The sequence below is a fragment of the Heteronotia binoei genome, chromosome 2, assembly GCF_032191835.1.
Source record: "Heteronotia binoei isolate CCM8104 ecotype False Entrance Well chromosome 2, APGP_CSIRO_Hbin_v1, whole genome shotgun sequence".
In the NCBI taxonomy this organism is placed as follows: domain Eukaryota; kingdom Metazoa; phylum Chordata; class Lepidosauria; order Squamata; family Gekkonidae; genus Heteronotia; species Heteronotia binoei.
In genome coordinates this window covers 111,815,512-111,833,216 of record NC_083224.1, presented here as the reverse complement: position 1 = coordinate 111,833,216, position 17,705 = coordinate 111,815,512, and the positions used below count along the sequence as shown (strand labels likewise).

Sequence of the window (17,705 nt, the reverse complement as noted above, 5' to 3'; positions counted from 1 at the left end):
GATCCAACATGGCTTCTCTTAAATTCTTATGTTCTGAAGTAACTGTTTAAAATTCTATTTTTTTCTTCCCAAGTCAACATTGCCTATCTTCTTCCAAAATGTTATAAGTCTATTGCTAGATCAGGGGCAGCAAAACTGTGGTTCGGGAGCTACATGTGGCTCTTTTACACATATTGTGTGACTCCCAGAGGTTGAGGAGGAACTTAATGTAGGCATACTCTCAAGTCTTTGGGACCTCAGTCAGCCTCTGAGAATTGACCATGATAGGCAACTATTTCTGCCATGTGTGAAGCAGGGAAGGAGGGGAAAATAGGCAGGCTTGCAAGCTCTTCACCACAGAGAGCACCTGGAGACCTAAAGCAGGGAAAGAGAGTGCAAGAGCCAAGGGAGCTTCTGGAAGGAGAGCCAGAATTAAAGAGGATGGCGCAGGGTTCCCCCTTAGTTTCATAACTCTTGTAGGAACTGTATTTATTAACCTTGGTGTCAAGGCAAAGAGAGATCCATAATAATGCAAACAGTGGTGAGTGATTTATATGATACATGTGTGTTTCCTTCTTCCACTGGTGCCAAAAAAATAATTCCCTAACCTTTCCTTATGCTGGTCTTATTGGGACCATTATTCCCAGCTTTTGTTTTTTAAAAAAGTCTCCTCCTAGCATGGTCGTCTTGTAAAGTGCATACATATGTATTTTACCTTTCTGTGCAAAGAAAGTATTAAGAATTTTATTTTATTTGTGTCAAAACAAAAGCAAATAAACTTTAAAATAAGATAGACAGAACTCTGTTCTGTAACATGACTTTAAATGTTAAAGGATATGCACATCACAGGACATATTATTGGCTGAACATCCAACAATTTCTCTAACTTCTGAAGTTTCACTGGGGACTGCCTTCACATTTAAAAGCATACCACTTTTCTAATTTAAAAAAATGAAATTTGAGATCTTATGAAGCTTAATCCTGCACCCAACACCTCATCAAATCATTCTTCTGTGGTTCTACCCTGTATATGCACAACCACAGTGAGAAGGGTATAGACACGAATTAAGATGCTCTTAGCAGTGCTCAAGCACAAAAACAGAGAGCCAGTAACAACACTCCAGTTATGGTAAATATAAAGCAGAAGATTTTCTCTTATTTTCTCTCACAGAATTGTTAATTTGAAATTAATTAGTCATAATGAATGTTTGGTAATACCTTCTCTTTCTGTAATTTTAGAAATCATTCTATATATATGTATTAACAATTTTAATAAAGACATGTGTGTAATATTTGTTCATGTCTTGCAGCTCACACCCATCTGGCATTTATTCTGTGTGGCTCTTACATTAAGCAAGTTTGGCCCCCCTATGCTAGATCGTAAAGGATCTGCTGAAAGAAAGGTTAGAACGCTTGGGGTTTTAAGAAAGGTTAAACCTATGAAGAAAGGTTAAAACGCTTGGGGCTCTTTAGCTTGGAGAAACGTCGACTGCGGGGTGACATGATAGAGGTTTACAAGATAATGCATGGGATGGAGAAAGTAGAGAAAGAAGTACTTTTCTCCCTTTCCCACAATACAAGAACTCGTGGGCATTAGATGAAACTGCTGAGCAGTCAGGTTAAAACGGATAAAAGGAAGTACTTCTTCACCCAAAGGGTGATTAACATGTGGAATTCACTGCCACAGGAGGTGGTGGCGGCTACAAGCATAGACAGCTTCAAGAGGGGGTTAGATAAAAATATGGAGCAGAGGTCCATCAGTGGCTATTAGCCACAGTGTGTATATATATATATGTGTGTGTGTGTGTGTGTATAATTTTTTTTTTGACCACTGTGTAACACAGTGTGTTGGACTGGATGGGCCATTGGCCTGATCCAACATGGCTTCTCTTATGAGAGCTGTTAATCTGAAAGACTAGGATCCAAACGTTTCCATCTCCACTTTTAAAGAAACATAAACCATCTGTAGACATATAGTATTTATCAGCTTTAATGGCTGAATCATAGAAGGCGTCTAATAGTAGAGACTGCTTAATTTGAAGGAGAGAAAGAACAAGACCCCATAAACTGGCATGTCTGGCCCAACCTGTTCCCTTCATCTCAGACTCCATCAGCTTCCAAGGTAATGAAAAGATGACAAGTATGGAGTCTCCTGTTATGTATAACCAGGGCTTTTTTATGGTAAAAGAGGTGCCAGAACTCCCAAAAGGGAAATGAAGGAGAAACACATGGGTTCCCCTGATGAATTTTTAAACAGTTTTGAGAATTTTGTTTCCACAAAGAGGTTTCAGAACTCCATTCCACAGAGTTCCCCCAGAAAAAAAGCCCTGTGTATAACTGGGTGTTAGCAAGCTATATGACATGTGCATGTATTTAAATCTACTTAATAAGCTCTTTATAAATAAACAGAAGAGATTTGCAGATAATTATGAGCCTTGAGCTAATGATGGTTCAAACAACTAAGAATCTAGATAAACAGATCAAATATGAATGAACTAGAGGCTCAAGACATATCAGGTATTGCTACAGAAAGTGTCAGTGAGAGTTCAGAGAAGGTTTTGGACATAATTTCCTATGGCAACATCAATAAAATATTTTAGATAAAGACTTAATATTTTTTTTAAAAAGTGGATATGTTATAATAATAGAAACCAAAGTATTGTATGAATGGGTGCTTAGAGGGAAGCAATTAGTTGACACTTATGATACTAAACAGTCTAAGATCAGTTGAAGTTTTGTTGTATTACTCAATGTATTTGCCTTGACATAGTTTTCTAAAACTTGCAGCAAAAATATCGCACACCTCCTTTGATGTGCTAGGGATTATTTGTGCATTTATGCTCTGGGGATTTGGAGTGGTGGGGGTAAATTTGAACCCTTATTTCTGCCTTCATTGACTACCCTCTTCCAGTTTTATGCAGTTGCTGCTGCAAAAACAATTGCAGGCAGTAGATGCTGTTTATAGGTGCATTTTAAAGAGTACCAACTTTTCTTCTTCAAGGTTGTACTATGCTGGTTGCACTTTTTCAAGGTTGTACCATGAAAAGTTTAGGGCTGTTAGCCTTTAAAACTGAAAGTGTTCTGAGGGCTGTTTGCAAAGTTTGAAGTAAAGCTTGTCTGGGCCTGTACATTTCTCTGAGCCCATAGGAGTAAGGTGAGGGTACAGAGTAGCTCAAAATTGCATTATGTACATTCAGAAAAACCTAAAGGAAAAAGAAAAAATGAAGATTCACATTCATTCCTTTCAAATATGTCTGCTTTGCTTATATCTAGTGGCTCAGCTCTTCTTTATACTATAATAGCAACAAACAAGAGCAATTTAGATAATAAAGATGTTGCTTGGTGCTTTTTTTGTAGAAAAAGCCTGGCCAAAGCTCATTTACATATTAGGCCACACAATTTGGCCTGGAAGCATGTGGCTGCCGTATAGTGGGTTGGGTCAGCTAGAGAGCCCTGGCCAGCCCAGGTGGAGCTCTGCTCCTGTTATAGTTGCCAATCCCCAGGTGGGGGCAGAGGATCCCCCGGTTTCGAAGCCCCCCCCCCGCTACAGGATTATAAGAAAGTGGGAGGGGGGGGAGGAAAATGTCTGCTGGGCACTCCATTTATACCCTATGGAGACTGATTCCAACAGGATATAATGGAGAATTGATCCATGGGTATCTGGGGCAGCTGTTTTTTGAAGTAGAGGCACCAAATTTTCAATATAGCATCTGGTGCCTCTCTTCAAAACACCCCCCAAGTTTCAAAAAGATTGGACCAGGGGGTCCAATTCTATGAGCCCCCAAAGAAGGTGCCCCTATCCTTTATTATTTCCAAATGGAGGGAAGGCATATAAAAGGTGTGAGGTCCCTTTATATGTGATGGCCAGAACTCCCTACAGAGTTCAATTGTGCTTGTCAATCCGTGCTTCTGGCTGCACCCCCAAAGTCCACAGATATTCCTTGAGTCACCCCCCCCCCCCCGCTGCCGCCTGTAGCTCTCTCTGAGCATCCTCCGCCCAGACTCCACACAGACTGTGCACTGGTAAGGAGCCCTTCCCGCCTGCTCTCTGATGATTCCGATCATCAGAGAGTGGGCGAGGAGGGTGCCTGGCCAGCGCGCAGTCTTTGTATCGCTCTCTGAGCATCCTCTGGGCGGAAGATGCTCAGAGAGTGCTACAGGCGGGGGGGGGGCAGAGGGGCCAGAGTGCGGTGCCGCAGTGCGGCCCCACAGATAAAAGAAGAGGGGAGGGGTGGCTCAGGGGGCGCCATGCACCCTAGGGTCGGCCCTGCTCCTGGCAGATTGTCAGGTGCCAACTCTGAATCCTGTACTCTTTCTCATTTGTAGTAGAGATTCCAAATTTTTCTCCTGCAACAAATTTGCTATGAGATCAGAGTTTCTTAGCAATCAGACAGTAATTTGTTGCTGTAAAGCTGTGAAATGGATGTTAAATGAAGGCTTCATGGAACAGAAGAAGCTGTGTACTATTGATAGGAAGCCAATGACTGCTGGACAAGCAGAGAAGGGAACTGATACTTTCCTAAATGCTGTATTTTGTCTGGTAGTAAAGTGATGATCACTCCAAGAGATGCTAGCCTCCAGATAGTGCATGGGATCTCCTGGAATTACATCTAATCTCTAGACTACAGAGATCAGTTCCCCTAGATAAAATGAATGCTTTGGAGGGTGTACTCAGTGGCATGAGGTCCCTGTCCTTCCCAGGCTCCATCCCCAAATCTCTGGGAGTTTCCCAAACTGGATCTCACAACCCTACTCCTCATTCCTTCCCAGTGGCCAGAGGGGGACCTGGCAAACATAGTCACTTATATCTATTCATGTATTTGATGTTAAGCTATAGAAAGTTTTGGCAGAAAAAAGAATTTATTCTGTCCCACTCTCCTCAGTAGGCTTCCCAATCCCCAGGTCCCAGCGGGGGATCCCCCGTTTTGACAGGCTTCTCCCCGCCCCCAGCCAGCTGGCCGGTGGGGGAAGCCCCGCCCCCACAGTCATCCTGTAGTTTTAGAGCTCCTGCAGGTTTAGCAACCTGCAAACAGTTTTTAAAATGTGTACCTTTAAGGCTGAGCAGGAAGCAGGAAACAGGAAGGGCTTCATGGGAAAGGATCTGTAACAGTTTCCTCAGAGAACGGCCCCTCCCTTTCTTTTGGTTTCGTTTTCAGAGCAAGCAGGAATATTCTGCAGGAACAAGACCCAGTAAGTATTTGTGTGTGAGAGAGAGGGAGGGGGCAGGGGATTCCCTGGTTTGGAGGCTCTCCCCCCGCTTTAGGAAGTGTAAGGGGGGAGGGAAATGTCTACTGGGCACTCTGTTATTCCCTATGGAGAACGATTCCCATAGGGAATAATGGAGAATTGATCCACAGGTATTGGGGGCTCTGGGGGGGCTATTTTTTGAGGTAGAGGCACCACATTTTTAGTATAGCATCTAGTTCCTTTCCCCAAAATAGCCTGGTCCAATCGTTTCAAAACGATTGGACCAGGGGGTCCAATTCTATGAGCCCCAAAATATGGTGCCCCTATCCTTCATTATTTCCTATGGAAGAAAGGCATTTGAAAAGGTGTGCTGCCCCTTTAAATGTGATGGCCAGAACTCCCTTGGAGTTCAATTATGCTTGTCACACCCTTGTTCCTGGCTCCACCCCCAATGTCTCCTGGCTCCACCCCCAAAGTCTCCTGGCTCTGCCCCCAAAGTACCCAGATATTTCTTGAATTGGACTTGGCAACTCTACTCAGACTTTGGGGTAAATGTAGAAATCTGAATGGATTCTGAAATCTATTTACTGGGCATGCATAGATGAGATTAATGAGAAAATGTAAATTATGAAGTAATCATACTTAGATATTCCTTAATCATTCTCATAGCTTCCTGTCTGGTAACTAAATAAAGGGAGTCCAAGGAAATATCGAGGAGCTGGGCTCCTTGTTCAACACGTTTATCCCAGTGGGGAACATAAGAGTCTTCTCTGATTAAGCTGAGGTGGCCCTCTAAGAGTGTATAATTTTAACTTTGCAGGAAAAAGCCTTCAACCAAGCTTGAGCTTCAATAAACGGTTGTTCCAGTTCAGCTCAGAGGGCCACCGCCACTTCACAGTTCAGAATTCTGGAGATGGAATGTAGGAATTCAAGAAGAATTGGATCCAAGGACTCCCCAGATACCAGCCCCCTATAAACTTTTTGTGTGCATCTTGGCATTAAATGGTTTGATTGCAGCTGAAAGACACTAAGCCACAGATGAATAAAATAAACAACAAATGATATTTTATGCGACTGTAACCAGTCTTTTAACATGAGCAAGTTGATCACTGGTCAAACCAAACCCCTAGGTATTTAAAATAGGGAACCTCCTCAATATCATTACTATGAATTTTCCACTTGTGGTATACATCAGATTTCTCCCCCCAAAAACGACGACCTTGGATTTTAGATAAACTATCAGGCGTTTTTAGGGTTGCCAATCCCCAGGTGAGGGCAGGGGATGCCCTGGTTTGGAGGCCCTCCCCCCGCTTCAGGGTCGTCATAAAGCGGGGGGAGGGGAGGGAAATGTCTGCTGGGAACTCTATTATTCCCTATGGAGATTTATTCCCATAGAAAATCATGGAGAATTGATCTGCGGGTATCTGGGGGGGCTGTATTTTGGGGGTAGAGGCACCAAATTTTCAGTATAGCATCTAGTGCCTCTCCCCAAAATACCCACCAAGTTTCAAAAAGATTGGACCATGGGGTCCAATTCTATGAGCCCCAAAAGAAGGTGCCCCTATCCTTCATTATTTCCTATGGAAGGAAGGAATTGAAAAGGTGTGCCGTCCCTTTAAATGTGATGGCCAGAACTCCCTTTGGAGTTCAATGATGCTTGTAACAGCCTTGATCTTGGCTCCACCCCTAATGTCTCCTGGCTCCACCCCCAAAGTCTCCTGGCTCCACCCCCAAAGTCCCCAGATATTTCTTGAATTGGACTTGGCAACCCTAGGCGTTTTTCTAGACCAGGGGTGGGGAACTTTTTTTCTGCCAAGGGCCATTTGGATATTTAGAACATCATTCGAAGGCCATACAAAATTATCAACTTAAACAAACAGTGCTCCGCCAAGAGAGAACAATTCAGGCCGGTAAAATTAATACAAATAATTGTTTTTCTATTTGAAGTCACATGGGGAGAGCCTAATTCAGCACACACACACAGCCTGGCCTGCCACCCTAGGCAAATGCCTAGGTCCAGGCATATTAGACCACATCCTCTAATATTAGCATATTAGGTCTCACACTCATTAGCATATTAGGTCACACCATCTGGGATAATCACATGCAAATTGAACTGGTGGTAGTTGACTCCCACCCCCCACCCCTGCCAGCCCTCCCTCCCTCCCTCCCTCCAGCTGTTCCCAGCAGACCTTTAAAGACACCCACATACCCGAGCAGCAGTCCTTCACAATGCCCATGAGAAAGGGGGGGCTTGCCCCAGCAATCCCCAAGGGCCAGACCAAGTGATCTCAAGGGCCGTACGTTCCCCACCGCTGTTCTAGACAGTAAGAGACAAAAGCTTCTATTAGGATGATCCAGATGTTTTTTACTGAGCCTAGATGTCTTTTAATTCTCCCCTTGTTCCAAAATAAAGATCCTATGAAGACATTATATCTTTATTAGATGATATAGCAGACCTATCACTCTTTTAGTTGCAAAATTTTACGCATTTGCGATAGATTTTCACAGCTGTTCAAATGGATTCTAGCTTCTTATATTTTAGTAATCTCTTCAGAGCTAGTAAGTTAAGAATCAGTATGAGCTAGAGAAAATAATGAATTAAGTCCTTGTTGTTGTATGGCTATGCTAAGAATAATTAACAGAATTAACAGAAATCTGTCTTCATTATATGACAAGACAAAAGTTTTAATTCTTACTGTTTATTGTATTTCAAAGAAAATCCAGTTTGTTTAGATCTGGAAATCATAATTAAAACTGTTTTATCACAGGAGACAAAGGTGTATACTAATAAAGTTTACATCTCCAGTTAGATTTTAAATCCTGTAAGAATCAATCTGTGAGTGAACTCTTCAATATGTGCAGCCTCTTGACCCTACCTTTTGTGAAGCAATATTCCATGCTAATTTTAGACCTCTATTTACTTTTGTCTCGTCCATACAATCTCACTGCTTCCTCATGGTTACTATTAACCAGGACCCTTTTTTGTAGCAAGAACTCCTTTGCATATTAAGCCACAGCCTTCTGATGTAGCCAATCCTCCAAGAGCTTACAGTAGACCCTGTAGTAAGTGGATTGACTACAGAGGAGTGTGGCCTAATATGCAAAGGAGTTCTGGCTACAAAAAAAGCCCTGATGTTAACAGTCTGTCATTAAATTTGCTCCATCTTATCCAATTCAGTCTATGTTTATATCCTTGACTACATTAGTCAAGCTGAAAAAAGAAGCATCTCCTTAAAGGAAAGGGAGAATCTATAATGGCAGGGGGGGGGAGGCTTTCTCAAATCTTTAATGAGTGACTGATATCCCAAAACAAATTAAAATCTCCAAACAGAAAATCTTCAGGAAATTATTATTGGCCATGTCAATACATTTTGGAGTTGTCCTGTTTTGTTTTTCCTGCTGATTATGAGGACCTGTAATGCAGGATCATTTTTAAAAAAATCATTGTGCATTTTTTCCCATCTACTGTGTTCATTCCTCACTTTCAACACTTAGTTAAATACTTTGTCCGAGAGATATTGCATTGCTTGGATGTATGAAGGGCTTTTTTTGAGCAGGAACGCAGGAGGTGTGACCTAATATGCAAATGAGTTCCAACTGGGCTTTTCTACAAAAAAGCCCTGTGTGAAACTATGGTGACACCAGGGTGTGTGGCCTAATATGCAAATGAGTTCCTGCTGGGCTTTATCTACCAAAAAAAAAGCCTTGACTGCATGAAACAAAAGATTGTGTACCTTGAGAAATGTGAGAAACTTACCCCTAAATCCAGAACAATGACATCTATCCTGATAAACAGTACTGACAAAATCAGAAGTTCACATACTGAATTTTTAACAGGTAATTTGTAATACAAGACAGGATTTCCCTGAACTGATATTTGTTTTGTTCTACATGGACTCAACCCATTACTGTGTTCCCTCTTAAAATTGCAGAATGTGTCTACCCCCATTGGTTTAGTTGGCTTGAAGTTTTTGTGGCTTTGCTTGTGAATAGGGTGTAACCCATTTTTTTCTTCTGTTTAACTGCAGTCATTTACCTATATACCTGGCTGTGTCACACCTTTTGTATATGTAGTTATGATCAGCAGCAATAGCTAATGATCACAAATTTCGATAACAGATTGAGAAAATCATGTTTCTGCTAAGACAGGAAAACAGAAAATTGGAAGCTAGGAACATAACAAATAAGAGCCATAGTCTGCTGGGGGTGGAGGGAATCCTGCAAGCATATTGCCTTGAATACCATTTTGTGACCAGGATGGCATAATGAGAATACTGGAAGAAAGTGAGCTATCTGTTAGAGGAATGTCCTGGATGGCCAAAGGCAGGTGCCTTAGGCCAAGCATGGAATGCAAGATATCCTATGTATTACTCTAGGTAATTAAATGTTATAATGATCTTTACTGCTCAGCTAATTTGTGTGGGCAATACAATGCAAGGGGGTGATGTGCAGTACCATACCTGCACTGAGTTGTGACTGTGGGAGCCAGGTGTAAATCTCCACTCTGCTATGGAAAATCTCTGGGTAACATTGGGCTAATCACTCTCTCAGCCTAATTTACCTTACAGGACAGTTGTGAGGATAAAATAGAAGAAGGGAAGAATAATATTTTAACCTGCTTTGGGTTAAACCTGTTTCTCCCTGTTGAGGAGAAAATCAGTATAAATATTTAAGTAATAAAAGGAAATATGAACTAATGGAACATCATAATTATAATTTCAGATGACTAACCAGTGATTGTAGTTGTACAATACTAAGCCCCCAGAGGACAAATAGAGATAAATGAGATCCTCTCACTCTGATGCAAACTATCAAAATAATAATCAAACTAAGTATTTAAAAATTAGTATAGGCAATCCCTGAAGAAATGTCTGAAAAATATGCCTGAAAATTCAATTTGATTCAGTAAAGATTACTAACACAAATCTGTCAATCAACTTTTAAAAATTGTTGTATGTTATTGTAAAGTAACAGTTTTGTGTTCACTTGAACTCATTATAAGACCAGCATACTTGGTTGAAATGGATTTTTCCTTACTCCATACACACCCAGAGTCCATCAGTTCTGATGAATATTAAAAACCACCAAATGGTATATAAACATGTGGTAATTCCCAACAAATGGCAGAGAACTAATAAGGTTCACATGCAGTTAATTTCATGACTGAAATTACAAACTTCTATAGAATTTTTATCAAAAATTCTAAACTGTATAATGAATGAAGCAGAATTCTTGAAAAAGAAGCCTCAGGTTCTGTGAAGCTACATGATATTTTGTGAATCCTAATTGAAACCTCTGGTCATTTTTATGTCCCAGTTGCCTTTTTCCTAAATTGTGTTTCTGCACAATAAAAACTGGGGGGGAGGGGTTATTATGGAACTATTGAATTCTTATTCCTGTGCAGGTTACTTACAGTTTAAACATAAACCTTTCCCATCAAACCCTTTCCCCTCTCCCTGGAGTGGTCAGCGTTTGCCCACCTAGTAGGCCATTACAGTTCTATTAAAATGGACATTATGCTTTTGGTATAGAGTGATTGTGCTGTTCTTTGAGCAGGTATATCAGTGCAAATTGCTTTCCTCTTCTTCTTTGCTTTCTTGCACAGTTTTTTCAAGAATGTTAAGGACATCCTCCTACCAGATCAATTTAGTCCTTGGAACAAAACTATCCTCAAAGGATGGTTCATGATAGAAATTTTTTTAAAAACCACCTCAATCTATTTAAAATATATTGGAAGAATTCCAGACTTCCATATTAAGAGGAACAGTTGTAACTTCCATTGGATAAAGAATGATAAAGAAATAAAATGCTGTAATCCTCCACAAATTTGGCTAACATTAAATCTGGCTACTAACCATCTGATATTCCTCCTCTTGAGTAGTCCCAGTTACATTGTAAAATGCTGCTAATTACAGTTGCTGCAGCCAGGGACATTCGGTGCATATTCCTTTTTGAAATTCATCATGGCACACACCTAGGTCTCCTTCATTTAGGATAAAGAAAAATCCTCAATGGGAATCGGTTGCTCTAGAACAATTATCCCTCACAAAGTAAGCTATAATTTAATCAGAGCATTAATCCTTTGAATCTCTGTAGCAGCTTCAACAAACATGAACTTATTAGTGAAAATCCTTGTGTGTATGGATAGAGTTTGAACTGATGACAATGAGGCCCTTTCTACACCAGCCTTTTGCTTCATTCTTTGTGTGCATTCCAAAGCAACCTTCTAAATTACCTACTGCATCCAGTTCTGTCTTGTCTATCGCTTCCTTCTAGCTTCTATATTTGTTTTGTGTGAATGTGTACCTACACAGCCTCTACCCTGCTGTTGCCCCGCATTTCTCAAAACTGGTTTTGGTCTGGACCTTTTTCCAGATTTAGATTGAAGTCTGAACTGTAGAACTTTTCCTTTGCATTTTCAAACTCCTCTCAAAAGCTCCGTCCCAGTTTTCATTGTTGTCTTTTCACCCTTCCACATCCTGTCAATTATTTTTTCCAACTTTCCATACTTTTCTTTATTTGAGAGTCACTTTCTGACTCGTTTTTACTATTTTTGTGTTCCTAGATGAAATTATATACTTTCTCTTTATTGATTGGAGTGGAACCTCAAGATATTATTGAGACCAATGTAGCCAGGACACAAATTCTCCAACTCATTCACACACACACACCTTCTTCTGACGGCGCTGACCGGCATGCCAATTTCTGATGGGAAAAAAGACTCATGCAGCCCCCCCACCCCCACTAACACTTTCACACCCATTCTCTCACACACACACACACACACACACCTCCTGACAGCATTGACTGGCTGGCTGGCTACTTACTTAGGGGGAAAAGGACTCTCGCAGGCTTCCCACCACCACTTTCACATTCAGTCACATTCACTAGATCCCAGAAGCTTGTTAAACAACACAAATACAGAAGTAAAAATCCACAGTGTTATGTATTGAACATAAGCTGTTGTACCGCATGGCGATCGCTACTGAGGCGACCTGCGGGTCCCCGGATGTGGCTCGCCTGACGCCCCGCCCATCAAGATCTGTGGCGGGAAGTTTGACTGACCAGGATTGGACTGGTCAGACAAGGGGGCAGTTCTGGGTAATGTATATAAGCAGGACCCGGCCCGCGTGCTCTCTCTCTTGTAATGTGCTACTGAATAAACCATGTTGCCTTCAAACTGTCTCGGTTCTCAGTACATTACACACAGATAAAACTGTCCTGTGGGAAGCTGCAGAGCAATCAAATTAGGCAATGCAGATCTGTAGCAGACAGATCGGGTGCTCACAAAATCTGAAGCAGAATTTAGGCTGATTCTGCACTACTCGCTTGCATCGGTGTTCAGCCGAGTCTGTTTTCCCTGGCTTGGATTATTTATTCCCACACAGTACATCCGAGGGATTGGTTTCTGCACTAAAATTATCCTGGAGCATTCCCTGTCACTCTTCAGTATTTCATCACTGAAATCTCTATCTCCAGTGTTTTTTTTTTCATTGGAGGTATAGTTTTGATACAACTCGACCAATTGTCAACCATCTTACAGGCTGCATTGTTTTATGTGCTTGCTTTAAACCAGCGTGCTGATTGGCTGCCTATGTTGCCGTCAATGCTTGAAAAGCTTTGTTTTCCATAAGGTTTGAGAATCGCCATTTGCCCCAAAACTCACTACTGCAGCATGCCAGCAAATGGCAGCAAACAGACGTCAGAGAGCACTTGTAGAAATAGAAGATAATAAAATCCATGAGGAATGCAGCTCTCCATTGAACGTTATGATAAAAAAGTGGGGGGAGAAGGTTTCTCTTGCAGAGAGTGTGGGAAGGAGGAAGAGCAAAGATATGGGAACTTCTCTCCTTCTCACCTATGTTACTGTCCTTCACTGCCACAAGCCTCCTGTCTCTTTCCCCACCCCCCCACCCCCAGTGCCGACAGGGTGCCACTGGGCACTCCTCCACCTGCCCTGCTGCTCTCAGCTTCCCGGATTGCAAATGCGAGAAGCTGAAAGCGACAGGATAGTGCGCCAATGTGTGCTCTCCTCCGAGACAGGCTTCTTGCAGGGCAGACAGCCTTGGAGTAAGGCAGAGCAGCCCAGCTGCCCCTTTCCCAGGCCCGTAGTTACAGGGGGTCCGGGGGGGCAGGCTACTCCACTTGTATGACCTCTCCTTTCACTGCCCTGCTCTGGCCGCTGCTGCACTCTCACCACCTTGCTCTCCCCAGCACTCTTACTGCCCTGCTCTCTCCACCACCACAACTGCTCTCACCACCCCGCTCTCCTCAGCACTCTCATGGCCCTGCTCTCGCCACTGTGCGCTCTCTGCTACTCTCATGGCTCCACAATCACTGCTACGCTCTCCCCACCACCACAACTACTCTCATCGCTGCTCTCACCACCCCGCTCTCTTCGCAGCTGCTCTCACTCCCCTGCTCCCCCCACCACTCTCACAGCCCCACTCTCGCCACCGCAACTACTCTCACTGCCCCCACTCTCGCAGCCGCCCTCGCTGCTGCCACTGCTCTCCTTTTTTATTTATTTATTCAACGCTGATTGGGGAGAATCGCAGAGAGAGAGTGAGTGACAGGGAAAGAGAAAGAGTGCAAGAAAGAGCTGGGGCCAGGTGGGCTAGCCTCTGGAGGGAAGGAGCAGCCAAGCCCTGTGCACCCCCCCCACACACACACACTCCATTTTTTTCTGCAGGGCCCCTCCATCCAAAATTTTCTGGCTACGGGGCTGCCCTTTCCCCACCCGACAGAGGAAAAAAGCAGCACAGCCTCACTTCCGGCTGCCTCCCCTGCAATACTGGGAGCCAGGCAGAAGAGCCCCACACCCCTTTTACCTGCCCAAGACTCGGGCAGAGGAAAAAGGCAGCATGCTCCCGGCTGCCTCCCTCTGCAGGAGAGGCAGTCTGGGAGCTGGGAGTGCAGCAGTGCTCAAAATTGCATCCTAACACAAATCACCTACAGAACACCCACAAGAAGCGTTGCAGAAGCTGGATCAAAACACTGTTCTGGATCAACATGTGGGGAACTCTTTCCAAACTCCGAATTACTTTGTTAGCATGCTGCAGGGGAAGTGACTGTGCAGAATCAGCCATAGTGTAGAAAGGGCCTGAGTCAAGATCACTTTGAATTTTTTGAGTGGCAAATTAATGGGCTGGCCAGCTGTTCACATGTCTCTCTGAACTATGAGATGTAACCTGCTATGTTGCTCAGCTAACAATTTCCCTCTAAGCAGAGTTTTATCTAAGTCTGTGGGCTTAGAAAGGTGTAACTCTGCTTAGGATAGCTGTATAAGTGATCAGCTAAAACACAGAACAAAACACATCTGTTCACATTAACCACAAATTAAAAACAACGTTCATAGAATGTAGACGAAAACAAAGAGTAGTGAGTATCACATCACATCCAATAGGACATTGCATACAGCAACAAATATAAGTTACAATAACCACTGGACTCAGACTTTGTTCAGTAACAAATATAAGTTATACATAAAATAACCATTTTTCCAAATGTGTTTTGGCCCTGAGGGCCTTCTTCAGGGCCTTCACTTTTGCTTGACACATGGACACACACTCTTAGCTATAGAATTATAGCTAAGAGTAGAATGGTTTTACAAAATTATCGTCTCTGATGGGTGTGGGCTCCTCAATATATGCAGGCCAGTTTGACAGCAAAACTTTGTAACTATTATTTGGAACTACATTATTTCATTTAGTTATATACAACCTGACTTGCCTGGAACAGTTATTTTATACTTTCACTGTGTGTTGTTATTAATTAGACCACTGAAGAAGGCCCTCAGGGCCAAAACATGTTTAGTCAAGTGGTTATTGTAACTTATTGCTATATGCATGTGATGTGGCCATGATGTAATATACACTACCTTTTTGTTTTTGTCTACATTCTACAAATGAACTCTATGAATAAATATGGAGCAAACTATCCAAGGGAAACAACCTGACTTGCCTTTTTTGTACTACATCACTAGTAGCACTTGTGAGTTTTTAATTAAAAATGGCCTATTATACAAGGGTGTTTTCCCCTGCTTTCACCATGCACATCTGCCAGGTTTTCTTTGTCTTTCTGCATTCCCACTACTTTTATCGTGCATGTTCATTGGGGGGTTTTCTGCATTGTTTTTCCTCCCTTCAGAACTCAGTTCATGTTCCATTCATTGGTTGCCTGGTTATTCTGAGAGTACTTTTGTAGCAGTTATTGCCCTTGCTTCAGTTCCAAGCCAAAAGGAATTCAAAATTCCCTTGGATTCCCCCACACCACCCTTTTCTGGCCCCTCAGAGGCCACTCTTCCACCCACATTGAGGTCCTTCTTTCCATTTCTTATTGGTCAGTTTCTTGTGTTCAGCAAACGACACCTCCATGTAGGATGCCTGCTCCTGGATTTCATCCTTAGGAGCTGCAAGGGCAAAATATGTCACTCCCCTGAGTATTTGTTATCTCTTTCTCCACTGTCACTGCCTTTTCCTCTGTTCTTGCTACAGCCCCAACCAAAGACCAAAATGAAGGGCAGACTCAGCAAGAACAGCTGATGATATTAAGCCAAAAGGATGGTCCCCAGAGGCAAGGAAGTTGAAGTTCCATGGGTGTAAAATGCAGAAGGGGGGAGGTCTAGCACAAGTAACATTCACCCTCCCCCAATTAAGAAAAATTTTGGGTTTTGGTTGCAGCTGCAGAACAAATACAAAGAAATACGCCAATGAAAAAAAGAATGTGCATAAGGTAGGCACACAAATCCAAAGTCAAACTTAAAATCCTTGCTGCTCAGATTGTTTGGAGTAAGTGGAATAAGCTGTGAGTGCATAATGGGCCAATGATATGGTTCCAGTTTGGGTCCAAATCCTGGTTACAGATTCTACATTAGGAATGACTGGGGAAAAATGTGGACAACCAAACTTGCTTTACTAGCCAAAATAAACTGCCACTTAAATATAAACAGCTACCTAAAAGGGAAGGTTGTTGATAAATACTGATTCCAATGAATGCAAATTATATGTAATCTCATGGCAATATATTTATTATCTGTTTTCAGGAACATGTTTCCTTCAAACCTTGTTGAGGCCACTTTTAAACAGGTGAGTATTTGGATCACAGTTAATAAGACACTAGAGAGTTTTTTTCAAATAAGGAAGGACTACATAAACAAGAAAATAAGATTGGATAAAACCTATAGGGTCACCAGAGCCCAATGCAAACCTATTGGTTTTCCTACTGGTTCAAGAAGGATTGAGTTGAGGAGGACAAATCTCTTCCTAATTGGTGTGAACGCTCCCCAATCCCATTTAGTAATAATAATTTTAGAGGCCAACAAATCAGATTTTTTCTGTTGGTAGAAGCTATTGTGGTACAATGTTCTATTTCTCAGCGCCCTACAAGAGGTGTATATACATTTGGGGTTTTACTTGTTTTGCAATAAGTAGCTCGATGGTTTATGTTGTATAAAGACATCCTTACAGCATGTGGTTATGCCATAAAATACATCTGCACAGCTCATGACCACATTCAGCCTACCAACTGTAATTGCTGGCTCCGTGGGATCCTTCAGGTTTTGGTACCTGAATGGCATTTCACAAACAGAATCATTGTCAGGCAAATGGCTGCCAGACCAGAGTGCATGGCTGGTGAGCTGAATTTGGCTTTGTGAAGCACGTTGAATACATACATCTTCTCCCCCCACCCGCAACACACAAAGTTACACAGTTTCAAAGGCATTTGTCTGTCTGCTAAGGTCAGCAGTACATTCACTCAGTGGTGCCCTGACTGGCCTCTGAATTAGGGTTGCCAGTTCCTTCCTGACCACTGGTGGAGAATGGGTAGGGGTAGGGTTGTCAAATCCAGGCTGGAAAACTCCTGGAGATTTGGGGATGGAGCCTGGGAGGCCTCAGTGGGGTACATCCAAAGCATTCTTTTCTCCAGGGGAACTGAGATGAGCTGTAATTCCAGGGGATCCCCAGGTCTCCCCTGAATATTGGCATTCCTACTTGTGGAGCAGATGTATTAGCAAAGTGACTGTGACGAAATACCTTACTTGTTGAACTTACTTTTTAAAGGGTGCTGATTCTTTTTCTGTAGGAAGGAGTCAGCTTACAGCTCACTTACAGCAGACTGCTCTCTCTTCTCCCCTCCCCTTCTTAACTGCAAAGGAGAGAGTCATTTACTAGAGAGATGGGACAAAAAAAGGAAGTTCCAGATGTGCTCTGAGGCTTTTCTTCCCAGAGTGCTGTAGGGAAAAGGTGACCAGTTCCTGGGTGAGGAGAGTTGAGAGATATTCCCTGCCAAGGGAGAAAAAAGGGTGGAGAGTGCTGAGCCCTCAAGGAGAGCAGACCTCTGGCTGGGTTGTGCTACATGGTGGCTGTTGGGACAGCCTGTTGGGAAGCTGCAGCCTCTCTGGTGATGAAAAGGGCTACAGACCAAACTGGCAAGTTTTAAAGACTTATTAGGCCTACTACAACTAGCTGACATATGTGTTAGAGAAGAAAAAAAAGGAATGTATTTATTCCAAATTTCTTTTATTTCTGTTTTGA

General features: G+C 42.6%; 1 protein-coding gene across 3 annotated transcripts in view; it reads left to right on the top strand.

The window, feature by feature from the left end:
* SLC1A7 (solute carrier family 1 member 7) overlaps nt 1–17,705 on the top strand; it is a 123,928-nt gene that overhangs the window by 44,585 nt on the left and 61,638 nt on the right. For all 3 annotated transcript variants that reach the window (XM_060231846.1, XM_060231845.1, XM_060231844.1), the window contains one exon: nt 16,214–16,256. In XM_060231846.1, the coding sequence (XP_060087829.1) occupies nt 16,214–16,256 (43 nt within the window). The remainder of the gene's footprint in view (nt 1–16,213; nt 16,257–17,705) is intronic.